Below are 13071 nucleotides of genomic sequence, written 5' to 3' on the forward strand. Positions count from 1 at the left end.
TATTATCAGTCATTAGTTTCATGGATGCGATGGTTGTCCGTCTGGTGTGTCCAAAATCCGGGCCAATTCTTGTACACCGTTTTGATAATATTGTCGCCGCTATTCGTCATCAGTGCTTACCTTTCGTGGAAGTTATCCAAACATATAGACAATCAAAACAAGAAGTTAAGACTGAAGAACAAACGTATCGATAATATAAAGCAACGAAAGAAACAAAATTAGTCACAATTTATTTAAACATATTTTAAAAGTTTTATTTTTTATTATCTTTTTACTTAAAATGTTTGCCTATTTTTTCACTTTTCTTAGTTTTGTATTTAACTTTAAATTTAGTTAATATTTAATGTTAATCAATAAATACAATGTTAATCAGTATTACAACTAAAATATTACAATATTTGTCACTAAATTATAGATTCAGTGTTTGTATTCGTCATAAATTGGAAAACCAGAGACCGGATGAACCTTTTGTTTGTTTGTTTGAGTGTTTGGATCAGCTATTGATTGACTAAATTGTTGTTTTTTATTTTCAATCATACGATTGTATTCAATCTCTTCAATTGTCGGCGGAATCTTTCGCATCATTCTTAGCCAAGCTATTAATGAAAATAAAGTTTTGGATTAATTTTAAAAAATGATAAATGAAGACAATGTCCTCATGTCTACCATTCCATTCGGGAGGCAATTGTCTGTCCCAAAGGTCTTCATTCGGTGGTTTAAACCATCGTCTCGGTTGTTGTCGCGAATCATATAATTCTTTGTGTAAATCAATTGTCAAAAAAATATTTGTATATCAATTGAAATCTTAATTTAAGATAATCGCTATAAAAAAAATTTTAAAAATTGATAAATACTTTTTGGAAGACATTCGTAGTAATTGTTACCCAAATAATCGGTTCCCATGTGTTTAGTATTTGTCTTAATATGTTTTGGTTTAAGTGAATCAATAAATCTTTCAAAAATTACTGACAAAGAGCTTCTTCCTCGGTATGACATTATTGCATCAATTGGTTATCACTAACATAGCAAACATCAATATACTGTACTATTATATTAATAATATTAAATTAACATAAAAAATAAAATGTTATTTTAATGTTATTTTGCAATAACACTAAACAGTGGCCTCTATTGGATGGCATCACAGTATAGGATAAGTTATAAAATGTTAATTAAACTTAAGATTATTATAACTTCGGTACTAATTATAAATACTTTGAAACAACTATTATTAGACCATAACATCAATTATTGTCTAAATAGTTGTTTATATCATAAAACATCAGAAATTATTACATATTTTTTTAATGCTTACAGATATTAAATCTAATAATATATTAAAGTTTAGTTACAGACTGTCAGAGACTTGAAAATGGTTATCTGAAACTATAGGTCGACAATCTGGTGGCAAAATATAAGACATTATCTAAAAAAACATTTCGATGACAATTGAAATCTTTGATCTGCAAAGCAAATCAATTTTTTTGGAGTCAATTACTAACAATTGTGAATCGGTTCCCAAAAAAAATTGTTTATTATTTAAAATATTTTGATATTAAGAAACACTATTTTTCAATATTTAAATGTTTTTGTTAATACAGTATTTTCTACATTTAAATATATTTAAAATTTTTAAAGTTGTTGTTTTTTATATAAGAATTTAATTTATATTTATATTAATCTTATATATATTATTAAACAATTAATTAAATAAAAACATCACAAAATATTTTTCAGTTTTTATTTTACAAGTGTTTTATAATGACAAATAAAACGAATAGATTATAATAATATGATTTTATGAGTCTATAATACAGTGAAAAACTGCCTGACGTTTGACTTTCCGATTCAGGGGGTAATGTATAGGCAATTGTATACGGAGTCCAACTTATTGTCGATTCTTCGGCCATTTCCGTATCAAATGAACGGTCAGCGCGAGCTCTGTTGTCAGACAAATCGTTTTGTTGATTAAATGACTCTTCAGTTATCTCATAGGTAACAGTTGTGGTGGGCATTGGATTTGGACACCGATTTATTACACTAAAAATTATAGTAGAAATTAATTTTTTTTAAAAACCCCGAATTAATAAATTTGATTCATACAAATTGGTTTGTGGACATCGAGACACTAAAAATCCCATCGAATGATCCATTAAACCTCTGGCTCTTCGACCACATTCCCGAAGTAATGGATCGTTAACGCAATTCTTGAATTTGCCGTATGAACTGTAGTATATATACGGTTTGCAAAACTGATACATTAATTATCAAAATTGATAACATTTGTGAATAAACTATCAAACATACCAACAAATATGGTCGTCATGAGCTCTGGGATTAGACACATGTGCCACGAGTTGCTTATAATATTGTCCGCAATTATCAATTGATATTCGCTTAAAACATACGGCGTTTGATAAATACTCTGAATCCCAATAAAATAATATCCAAATAGTGATATATATAATATGAATATATATATTGAATATAAATTTTATATTACATAATAATGTGTTTTTAATTTCTTGTAAGACATACCTCTTTGGTAGTGTTGAGAACTGCAAATGGCGTGAACCGTATCGACTGAATTCTCCACTGATTTTTGAAATAATAGTTTTCTTTCTTCACTAAAACAATGGGAAACATATTTGCGGACACAATCAACAAATTCACTCCACATTCTGTATCATTGTTTATATTAAGTTTAAGTTTTTATTAGCAATATTTAAATAACTATTTAAAATAACTATTTGTATCAAGTGATTAATATATACAATAAATAACTTTAATAAAATATGATAAAAATTAAAAATAATAATAAATTGTTGACAAACCGACACATTTGGTCGACATCCTCCAGGTTTGTGGGAAACATATATCGAATATCTTCGAGATATGGTTTTACCATTTCTGTACAATTATTCAATCTTTCATAACATTTAGATTTGGCACTAACTCTCCATATTAATGATAAATCTATTGCCAAAAAAAAGTATAATTAAATATATTATATATATATATACTATTTTATAAATTTATATCAATATATAAAGAAATTTTTATTAATAAAACTAAATTTTAAACTCAATTGTTTGTTTAATGTGAGAATAATTTTGTAATTTTAAAAATTGTAACATTGATTTTGAAATACAATATATAATTTAATAACTATTTGCCTACTAAAAAATAGATAATTAAAATTTTTACTTACATATAAATAGCAATAAAAATAAAAGATATTTATTTTTTGTAAACAATATCATAATTATTAAAATCCAAATTATAATTAAAATTCTGAATTTTTTATATTATAATATTTAAATTACAATGACTTTATTTATTCACAAAACAAATACTGTCTCTCATTTACATTATTTTAGTTTAATATTTCAAAAAATACTTTTTAAAAACTTTTAAAAACTTATAATAATATATAAATTATTCAAAATTAAATTAATTCCAAGAATATGGTTATCAAATGCTTGGATAAGATGTGAATTAAGGTATAGTTTGTTGAGACGACGCAAATGGACATAAAGTGTCCAAAACAGACATCAATATCACTATTTTTAGCAATATATATATATTTATAATATTGATATTAATTGATTAACCTTTAATATATCAAAAAATTTCATTACCATTATAATTACTTAATGTATAGCAAATGTTAGCACAAATTTAGTCAAATAACAACAACCTATTTGATTGAACTCTAGACTTTCAAATGTTTGAATAAAGTGATGAAAAAACGCTTATTAAGCAAAAGTTAAATAATATCAATAAAATCAATGTCGATGTCTTTGACATGACTTTTAAAACATACTATAATTAGTCACTTATGGCTATTCAAAGGGACAGTTAAACTCTGCATTGGTTTCATTAACCCATACTTTAGCTTTTGTATGATTTAACCATACAATCAGTTTGTGCTTCATATAACATATTCAATGATAATATGAGATTCATATTATGAATGCTAAACAAAACAGTTAACTCATTCATACAATTGGTCAGTAAAATAAAGATAGATCCGGACTTAGAGAGGAAATAAACCAAAAAATATATGTTTTCATCAAATTTTGTGCATATTTTAGTTACACATTGTTTGCTAAAATAGCTAAATATTAATAGAAAAATGAATCACAATTTCCGTGATCTTCAATACATAAATTATTTTATTAAATATTTTGTTGTGTTATTCTTTTGTTATTTAGAAATAGGAAACATTTATAATTTATATATTTTTTTAAATTTATTGAAGTGGAGGTCGAAATCCCATTTTTATTAACAATATAACTTACATTTTTCAGTCAAATTGTATTATTTAGTAATATTCATATAAAAAATATATAAATAAAATATATATACAGTATATTTTGCGTTAATTAGACATACGAATCATATGATACAAGTTTTTAATAGTTGGATTTTTTTGTTATATAAATTATTTTTAATAAACATATAGTTTTAATAATATTATTAATTATCTTTTTATCAAATAAGTCTAAAATTATAATTTATAACTTTTAAATAACAAAATGTTATTAAGAAATTATTGAATGTCTTCTGTAAAATTTAACACCTAAAGCTATAATTATAGATATTCAAAAATTTCAGGAAATTTCCGTAATAATTATAATTAACAATTATAACTGACAATTAACAACCTCTACTCCAATTCATATACTTTTTGTCTGTTATTTAATAGATTTTATTCTACTTTATTAATCTTCTGTCCAAATCTGAAATCACAATTTTGATTGACATTTGACAACAGTTTTATCGTACCGTAATATTATTAATAATTTTTTATATTAATTAAATAAAATTGAAATAAAATGTTGGAAAATTTATTAAATATTTAAAATTGTAATTTTACAGTAATAGTCACATTTTATTGCATTTAAAATAATAATAATTATATATATATATATATATACCGGTAATTAAAATAATAAATTGTTAATATAGGCAAATGAATTATTCATTCGTCTTCTTCATCATCGATGATCAGATGTCTCTTCTTATTTTTAGGTTTGACCACAACTTCGTCATCTGAATCATCAATAGTTCTTTTAATTCCATCAGTTGTAGACAACTCATCGATAGTAAGAACGGGTAATTCATCAGATGATGACTCACTTGAATCACTTATAAGACGTTTTCTTTTAATTTTTCTATAAATATCGATACTATCTTTTGACTTCATTTTTTCATTCTCTCTCTTTTCTGATATTTCTTCATTATCTCTGTTATGGTTATCGTCATTATCTTCACTCACCTCATCCTCTAATGATTTGACTATTTCGCTGTTTACGTCATTAACTTCATTATCATCCTTATTATACTCATTCAAGTGATGGTTTATCTCTTCGTTGTTATAATTAGTGTTCAAATTGTCATTCATGTCTTCATCGCTTTCCTCATCACTTCTTAACTCATCGAATGGATTCTCAGATTTATTTTTTGATCGTTTAGTTGACGTTCTTTTAGCTTTAAGTGGTATAAAAAGTCCCTAAAATATTTTTTTAATTAATTAAATGAATTAATTTTTTTAAAAAATATTATATAAATTATATAAAATTGATAAAAATGGCTAAACCTGTTGCTTAAGTTGTTTAATCACTTGTCTTCTAGTTTTTGTATCGTCGATCATATGTTCAAGAATAAAGTCGATGTAATCCTTATCGCCTTCGCATTTGTCTTTATATTCTTCAAAAAGAACAGTTAGTTCGTGTTCTTGTTCCTCAGTCCACAATTGTTTGGCAACTTTGGTGCCTCTGCTCTCAGTGTATCCTTCCTCCACCTGATAAGCTTCGTTGCAGTTCTTCCAGAAAAATATTTCCATAAAGACTTTCTTGTTTTTATTAGCTATTCCAACAAATTTCATTACAATAAATTTGGCAAATTTCTTCAGTTCATTAAGTGCTGATGAATCTCTTATCGGATCCGACAAAATGCGTTGTAGTGTACGAAACAGTGATACCTGACATAGCATTGCATGCATTTTGCTATCAAAAGCAATTCTGTGTAACATTTTTAGTATACAATGATTTGTTTCATCAGTATTTGAATCAAAATGTCTTAAAAGCAAACAATAATTAGTGATCACATTTGGACGACAATACTTATTGATTACTTCAGTAAATTCAATCTCTCGTTCTCTTATTTGTGTTCGGCTTTCGTTATCTTCAATGTCTTTTTCCTCAATTTCTTCGTCATTATTTACCTCTTCAACTGATGGTTCGTTAGGGAAGTCAGTCATTAAAATTTCATTTAATGAAATGAGTTCATCTTCAGGAAGAATGTCTTGACTACCAAAGGCGTTGTCTTCATCACCGGCCCAACAACTTCTTGCATCTCTATATAGGCTGACGGCTTCAACAACTCGTTTCTCATATAAGAAATTATGAATGCGTTGCATAACATCACCTTTTTGTTCTTCAATTTTCTTTCCTGAAATTGAATCAAATGCTCGAATTTCGACATTTTCTTGAGGTGACGGAAGATCTAGACTTCCAGATAATGCTTCGGAAACAATACTAATAATTTCATTCCAAACATCTTCAGGAGGTATTTTTGAATCATTTTTCTTCTTCTGTGACTTCTTTCTCTTAGATTTTTTTATTTTTTCTTTGACGACAATCTTAGTATTACTTCTATAGTAATGTTCCAACATTTTTAGGAATATATGATTTGTCTCAATAAGATCCTTAAGATATGATTTTGTCATTTTTGACTCATTATAATCACCAATCAATTGAAGCAACAGATCTCTATACTCTACTTCATAAAAAATATATTTCTTTATTTGCTTAGCAATCGATCGGATACTTTCATCTTTGTTATAACTAAACCAATTCATACTAAACAACAGTTCCCGATATGCTTTCAGTGCATAATGAAGTCTTTTTGACCAAAGAGACAAATTTTCCTTTTGTGTCTTAAGAAAATCAATATAACGTTCAAACTGTGTGGTCAAGAAGTGAAAGGTCGTTACTGTCATCGTTTGGGTCACCAGTAAACTGTCGGATGACTTGGGATTAGTTCTGTTGAATTCCATGAAGAATTGAATGGCCCAAAGATAATATGTTTCATCGTTTTCTTGGTTTAGATTTCGACTTAAGTTCTCGTAAATTGTTTTCATAAATAGATTGTATGAATTGGTAATAAAATCAACGCAAAAATCGTATAAAATTTTTCTGACAGTAAATGTTGACTTATGTATCACTTGTGGACCGATAGCACTCTTGTTTGCCGATTCGTCTGCCATTGGTTTTCTGAATCGATTTTTACGTTTAATGTCTTTATTGACGTCAAAACTCAATTGAGTTAAGTCTTGTGGAGTTTTGTGGCAAATCATATCGCGATCGCTAATCGACTTCATATTCTTCACACTATATGTGCCATTAAATCGATTTAAATTTGGTTTTACTTTAATTTTATTATTAATATCTCTGGCTTTCAATTCTTTCAACTCCTTTCTGTCGACTTCTTTCTCGAAATCACTTCTTTGTTGTTCATTTTGTTGACAATTAGTTACACTTTTAGCGATAAACTCTGCGCTCTGATCTCTAAACATCAAAGATATGATTTCAATTAAATGAAAACAAAACTCTTGATGGGCGTCATCATTGGTTAAATAAAGTATGAGATCAGCGATTCCCGAACTGTGTAGCACTTGTAGTAAGTGGTCGTGAGGATTGGTATGTACTTCGGCTTTCATGTGTTGGCCATCGATGGGAATGTGAAGAATATTTCTGATGAGTATAAGAATGCGCTCAAACATGAGTCCGTCCTCCACCTGACGGTTCTCGGCCTCCAATTCAATGATTCGCGTCAAGTGTTTAGCTATCACTGACCAGAATCTCTTGTGTGAACCAAATGATACTTTATATAAGTAAAGAAATTCTTGTAATTCAATAAACTTTTGTAACTCTGATTTATCCGTTGGTGTCGTTTGTCTGAACAGAAGTATTACCGGATTTGTTAAATCAATTAACAGACGAAGTATTTTATCAAACAAAGGAATGTCTTCTAAACAGTATTGTTCAACAATTGGGATCAAATCATTGTCTACAATATCCGATGTTCCCAACTGTGTCCGGACGGGAAAATGTGTTTTATTATCGCTCCTTAAGAAGCGGATCAGGTCTTTAAGCACATGATGACAGTCTTTCTTATTCAATATGTATTTGTTATCCAAGAGTTTGTTTTTGTGACCCAAATCGTTACAAACAGCGATCACTTCATTAATCATATCATTAATATTGGTATCCATTTTCATCGGGTATTAAATGGTCACTAATTGAACACTCAATTACCCGATAAACAGATCTTGTAATCAATTGTTTCAAATCAATGATCAAAATTGAAAAGATGTCAAACTTTTGGCGCTTTTTATATCATATAAATTACGTTAACATTTGTCGTTAGATTTGATTTTTTATTGTTTTATTTTATTGCAATAAAAAGTAAAATATTTATTAAAAATAATTTATTTATAAAGTTATGAATTTTTAAATGAATATAAATTATTAATTAAATTATTTCTTTTGTTTTATTAATAAAAGATTTATTATTTATAATGAAATGAATCGATAGTTAACTACACGTGTTATCCATGAGATGGCATTGAAATGTATTTGTATTGACAATCAATTCAATAAACACAACAAAAGTGTCACTCAATTGAAGATTGTTTTGTTGTTTTGTTTTAGATTTTAATTCAAATTAGTTTTTAATGATTTCAATGTTATTTAAGTTTAGAAAATAGTTTTTAATTATAATTTAAATCTTTTATATATATCTTGTGTTAATCACCCAACAACTGGTCCAACACAACAACAACATTATTTACCAATCGATGGCTGAACTCAATCGACCACTTCTTCTACGGTGTAAAACACCGAAAGGCCAACATATGATTGAGTGCTTAACCGGTGATAATAATGTTGAAGATCTGAAGGCAATTCTTTTAAGTATCACTGGTATTGATCCCAATGGTCTTCGAGTATTGGTTGGTTTCCCGCCGCGAGAACTAAATCTCCGAAACAACTTTCAGAAGTTAGCCGATCTGTTAAACCATCAAAACAGAGAAACACTTATTATTGAGGAAATCATTGACAATGGTTTGATATTAATTGATCTCTTATGGTTGAGATGACAATTAATGATAATTATTTTATTTATCTTTTATTATAAATCAGATAAGCGTCGGTCGCGTCCGCGGACGTCGAGCACATCCAATCAGTTGATAAATTCATATTCCGATGTAATGCAGTCCAACTCAACCAGGGATAGTATACCCGCCGGTGTCCTCTTGCGTCGGGTGGTTGCGGCCAACAATTCGTGTCTTTTTATATCCGTATATTTCGCACTTTCTGGCGGTGAGTACAACGATACAATTGGTTCAGCTTTAAGGCAAATCATTGCCGATACTGTGGCGGCCGATCCCATGACATACAACGAAGCATTTTTGGGTAAACAAAACCGCGAGTACTGCACTTGGATTCTCAATGAAGATCACTGGGGAGGAGCTATAGAACTGTCCATTTTATCGAAGTATTACGGCATTGAAATCGTTGCTATCGATACACAAAACGTTAGACTTAACCGTTTCGGCGAAGATATGTCTTACTCACAAAGGATATTCCTTATATACGATGGCATACATTACGATCCTTTAATGTGGGAACCGTTGGACAACAAAAATCCAATACAAACCGTCTTTCCGGTGGCAAACGAGACGCTTTTGTCGATGGCGTTAGAAATCGGAAATGAGGCCAAAAATAGCCGTCAGTTCACTGATGTCCAGAACTTTACATTGCGTTGTCTCGCGTGTAACGCCCGACTCCGCGGTAACAGTCAGGCCCAGTCTCACGCTCTCGAAACTGGACACATAAACTTTGGAGAAATTTAAATTATTATATATTATTTTTTATCATTTACCGTATATTTTAATCAATAATTAAGTAATAATTTTTTTAATATTAACAAATGTTATATATTTATTTATTACTCATATATAAAGTCACTTTTAGGCAATATTGTATTTAATTTATAATTTGTTTTTATCGTTAGTTTAGTCATTATGATAATAAATTATACACACATTTTATTATTATTACTATCTTAATAATTGATTAATTACTGATTTTATGCGTAAAATGATTTACTTAATAGATATTATATGATATTTTGCTCAAATAATTTTGTATTATGATTTATAATTTGTATAAAAAATATATTTGTTTCAATTTTTACTATCGTTTAGTTGCACATATTTTAACTGTTTTTTTAAATAATAATTATTATTTAAGCTTTGTCACTTTTGCATTGAATTTTAAGTACAAATTAACTGTTAATTCTTATAAAGTTAAAGTTAATATCAATTATTGTATTATAATGATAGCACTTATACACCGGTTATATAAATCAATAAAATATATAACTTATACTTCATTTTTAATTACATTTAATTTAATTATCGAATGTATTCATTCATAAATGTATTTATTATATATTATTTGTTGCAATCATCGGATCACTGATTGCATACTTGGGATCACAAGTAAACGATACAGTAATAGCAAATCGGGTACCACTGGTCACCCGTTCGACGTAATGTTCGTTTTCTGAACCCGAAGTGAAGGCCGACAGTCGGCCTAATTTAGGCTCAATTGTAATGTTTTTCTGAATAGTCTTATCAATAAAAACAAAGCGACCGCCGGTAAAGTCGCGGCCATAAGTAGACAGATATACTAAAGACGTGAAATGAAATGATTTGTATGTGTTTTTGTCGATGTGTTTGTGCCAATACTCGTCGTGTTTGGTTTTGGCCGCTTCGGAGGTCAAACGCGAGAAGAATGTCGGATCAGTTAAAAACAAGTGCTGACCGGATATACCGAAATGTATAGCAATTGTCTGTAAAATCTTATTCTTCACCGTTCGGTATATTTCAAAGTCTTTATCTGTGAATATGTCCTCTTTGGACATCTTTTTCATTAATTTATATATGTTGACAAAATTAGTGTCCATTGAGAGGGCGCCCGAATGCAAGTCAAGTATTGATGCGCTTCCCGAAGAGCCACCCAATGAAAGTCCTTTTTTAGCCACCGATAGTAAGTGCTTGGCCTCTGATTCAGTGACCACTGCATCTGATACGAAGCGACCGCACAATTTGGGAGCACACGACCCGAATCTTTGTCGATCTTCATTATAATCATTAGAACAGATAACTTGTTGACCTTTTGGTGAACCCGGTATCGACTCTGAGGCCGACGCCATCACAAGTTCTTTATGATCATCGGTTCCGGTTATATAGTAAACAACCACAAGTATAGTCACCGTTAAGGCTATTCTGGACATCATTTGTTTAATAAGACTACCACTGCGTGTCCTATCATTGACCACATGTTGTCGATCACTGTTAGTGACTGTTTGCGGCTCTTTATTATTGGTCGCTATTTTCCGTCGGTTTAAAGCTTGAGATGACATTACAAACAATATATTAAATTGATTTCAATAGTCATTTGAATGATTGAAAACTTTAATAACTATTATATGGTTTGTTATGAATTCATTAATGAATTTAAAATCAATACACAAATAATGCAAATATTAATACAGTATAACAAATAATAACAATATATTGAAGTCAATACTGTATTATATCACTTAGTTTTACAACATTTCAATCAATAAATATCAAGTATTAATAAATCAATTGATTTTTCTATACATCAAATTAATATATTATATAAACTTTTAACCAATTGTTTAACACAATCATGTACTGTAAATATCAATTTTATCAAATACATGGTTTAACTAAATTAGATAATATCGAGATTATATTATTTATAATAATTTTGTAAAAAAATTAATTTTTTATTTATAAATTAATATCTACTAATTTTTTTTTAAATATTTTTAGTTTATGATTTTTTAAATGAAAAGATAAAAATATACTATTAATATAATATATTATTACATATGATATATATCCTACACTGTCCACTGAGTTACAAAATTTTACATTCAAGTGTCAGATTGTATGAGATTTTGATTATTAAATAGTAATTATAATAAACAACTTAACAAAAAATGATACGATTTTTTTGGAAATAAATACTATTAATAAATAAAAGTCAAATAATATGCTTTTTGAAAATTGTAATATAAATATTACAATTCACATTACATGTTATTATTCACAATAATGTTTTATTTTTATCATATAAATAATATTAAGATTCTTAATTCATTTGTATTTATTCAATAGATAATAACTTTTTTATGAAAATTTAAACCATAAAAATAAGACTAATATTTTATTTGAGTATCTCTTGCCGTTACACTATAAACAAAATTTTATATCAATATAAATCTTTAATTACGTTTAAAATAATATGTAATTTTGACAAAAATCAGTAAAAAACTTATTAAATGCGATTAATTCCTTTTATTTAAATAAAATTATTAAAACTATTATTTAAAAAAGTAATATCATATATATGTTTGAATTAAATAATAAAACACATTACAGACAACTTTCAAACACAAGTTATTATAAAAATATTTTAAAATATTAGTAATTAATTTTTTTAATGTATTGATATTTGACATCAAATGAATATAGGTTTGCATTGTATTAAAAACTATCCAATGAATTACTCATTGAATATAAATTAAAATGTGTTTGTTTTCAATGCAAACAACTTATCAAAAGTGATCTCAATTATAAAAATTAAACATATTTTATAAAATTTAACATAAAGTTGTATTTAAAAGTGTACTATAATATGATACTTGTATAGCAATGATAAACAACAGCAAACTTGAAAAGTGAGATTTATGTGATCAATGTTTTCATACAGTAATACATTCACTGGAAATACCTGTAGACAGTAATCGCCAGCTCTGGGATGTAATGCTTACAGTAATACTGTATATCCACTTCAATATCATAGTATTTGAGATGAAATTTAATTTGATTACGTGTTGTAAAAGAGACGCATAATTTTGTTGAAAACAGTCATAAATCTGATAATTATCGACATATTA

The 13071-nt window shown here is 27.8% G+C and overlaps 5 protein-coding genes across 5 annotated transcripts; 1 reads left to right on the forward strand and 4 right to left on the reverse strand.

The window, feature by feature from the left end:
- Positions 1 to 386: 386 nt before the first annotated feature.
- On the reverse strand, positions 387 to 1049 carry LOC128964880 (NADH dehydrogenase [ubiquinone] 1 alpha subcomplex assembly factor 2-like). Its single transcript, XM_054311533.1, has 3 exons — positions 855 to 1049; positions 667 to 756; positions 387 to 596 (listed from the first exon to the last, which is right to left on the reverse strand). Exons 1-3 carry the CDS (start codon positions 994 to 996, stop codon positions 418 to 420), a joined length of 411 nt encoding a protein of 136 aa, XP_054167508.1. The 5' UTR covers positions 997 to 1049; the 3' UTR covers positions 387 to 417.
- A 199-nt stretch (positions 1050 to 1248) lies between these two features.
- On the reverse strand, positions 1249 to 2955 carry LOC128964762 (uncharacterized). Its single transcript, XM_054311399.1, has 6 exons — positions 2835 to 2955; positions 2539 to 2627; positions 2308 to 2425; positions 2104 to 2226; positions 1816 to 2040; positions 1249 to 1255 (listed from the first exon to the last, which is right to left on the reverse strand). Exons 1-6 carry the CDS (start codon positions 2906 to 2908, stop codon positions 1249 to 1251), a joined length of 636 nt encoding a protein of 211 aa, XP_054167374.1. The 5' UTR covers positions 2909 to 2955.
- Positions 2956 to 4946: 1991 nt separating this feature from the next.
- Positions 4947 to 8404, reverse strand: LOC128964877 (protein timeless homolog). The gene is made up of 2 exons (XM_054311529.1): positions 5606 to 8404; positions 4947 to 5518 (listed from the first exon to the last, which is right to left on the reverse strand). The coding sequence occupies exons 1-2, from the start codon at positions 8288 to 8290 to the stop codon at positions 4988 to 4990; spliced, it is 3216 nt and encodes a 1071-aa protein (XP_054167504.1). The 5' UTR covers positions 8291 to 8404; the 3' UTR covers positions 4947 to 4987.
- A 259-nt stretch (positions 8405 to 8663) lies between these two features.
- Positions 8664 to 9925, forward strand: LOC128964853 (ubiquitin thioesterase OTU1-like). Its single transcript, XM_054311502.1, has 2 exons — positions 8664 to 9134; positions 9213 to 9925. The coding sequence occupies exons 1-2, from the start codon at positions 8870 to 8872 to the stop codon at positions 9923 to 9925; spliced, it is 978 nt and encodes a 325-aa protein (XP_054167477.1). The 5' UTR covers positions 8664 to 8869.
- A 596-nt stretch (positions 9926 to 10521) lies between these two features.
- On the reverse strand, positions 10522 to 11609 carry LOC128964852 (2-oxoglutarate and iron-dependent oxygenase domain-containing protein 3-like). Its single transcript, XM_054311501.1, has one exon. The coding sequence runs from the start codon at positions 11500 to 11502 to the stop codon at positions 10522 to 10524; it is 981 nt and encodes a 326-aa protein (XP_054167476.1). The 5' UTR covers positions 11503 to 11609.
- Between the last annotated feature and the right edge of the window lie 1462 nt (positions 11610 to 13071).

Source organism: Oppia nitens, unplaced genomic scaffold (assembly GCF_028296485.1).
Source record: "Oppia nitens isolate AA-2021 unplaced genomic scaffold, nextdenovo-longstitch-racon4-pilon3 scaffold9_pilon_pilon_pilon, whole genome shotgun sequence".
Taxonomy (NCBI): domain Eukaryota; kingdom Metazoa; phylum Arthropoda; class Arachnida; order Sarcoptiformes; family Oppiidae; genus Oppia; species Oppia nitens.

Bases quoted from the DNA above. Each gene is read 5' to 3' on its own strand.
- LOC128964762 (XM_054311399.1), bottom strand. From the start codon at position 2,908: ATGGTAAAACCATATCTCGAAGATATTCGATATATGTTTCCCACAAAC. The intron at 2,426-2,538 runs GTATGTCTTACA...ATTGGGATTCAG, and splicing joins TTCTCAACACTACCAAAGAG to AGTATTTATCAAACGCCGTA. The intron at 2,041-2,103 runs GTATGAATCAAA...TATAATTTTTAG, and splicing joins CGATGTCCACAAACCAATTT to TGTAATAAATCGGTGTCCAA.
- LOC128964880 (XM_054311533.1), bottom strand. From the start codon at position 996: ATGTCATACCGAGGAAGAAGCTCTTTGTCAGTAATTTTTGAAAGATTT. The intron at 757-854 runs GTATTTATCAAT...ATTTACACAAAG, and splicing joins CTACGAATGTCTTCCAAAAA to AATTATATGATTCGCGACAA. The intron at 597-666 runs GTAGACATGAGG...TTTCATTAATAG, and splicing joins ATTGCCTCCCGAATGGAATG to CTTGGCTAAGAATGATGCGA.
- LOC128964853 (XM_054311502.1), top strand. From the start codon at position 8,870: ATGGCTGAACTCAATCGACCACTTCTTCTACGGTGTAAAACACCGAAA. The intron at 9,135-9,212 runs GTTTGATATTAA...ATTATAAATCAG, and splicing joins TGAGGAAATCATTGACAATG to ATAAGCGTCGGTCGCGTCCG.
- LOC128964852 (XM_054311501.1), bottom strand. From the start codon at position 11,502: ATGTCATCTCAAGCTTTAAACCGACGGAAAATAGCGACCAATAATAAA.
- LOC128964877 (XM_054311529.1), bottom strand. From the start codon at position 8,290: ATGAAAATGGATACCAATATTAATGATATGATTAATGAAGTGATCGCT. The intron at 5,519-5,605 runs GTTTAGCCATTT...AAAATATTTTAG, and splicing joins TTAAACAACTTAAGCAACAG to GGACTTTTTATACCACTTAA.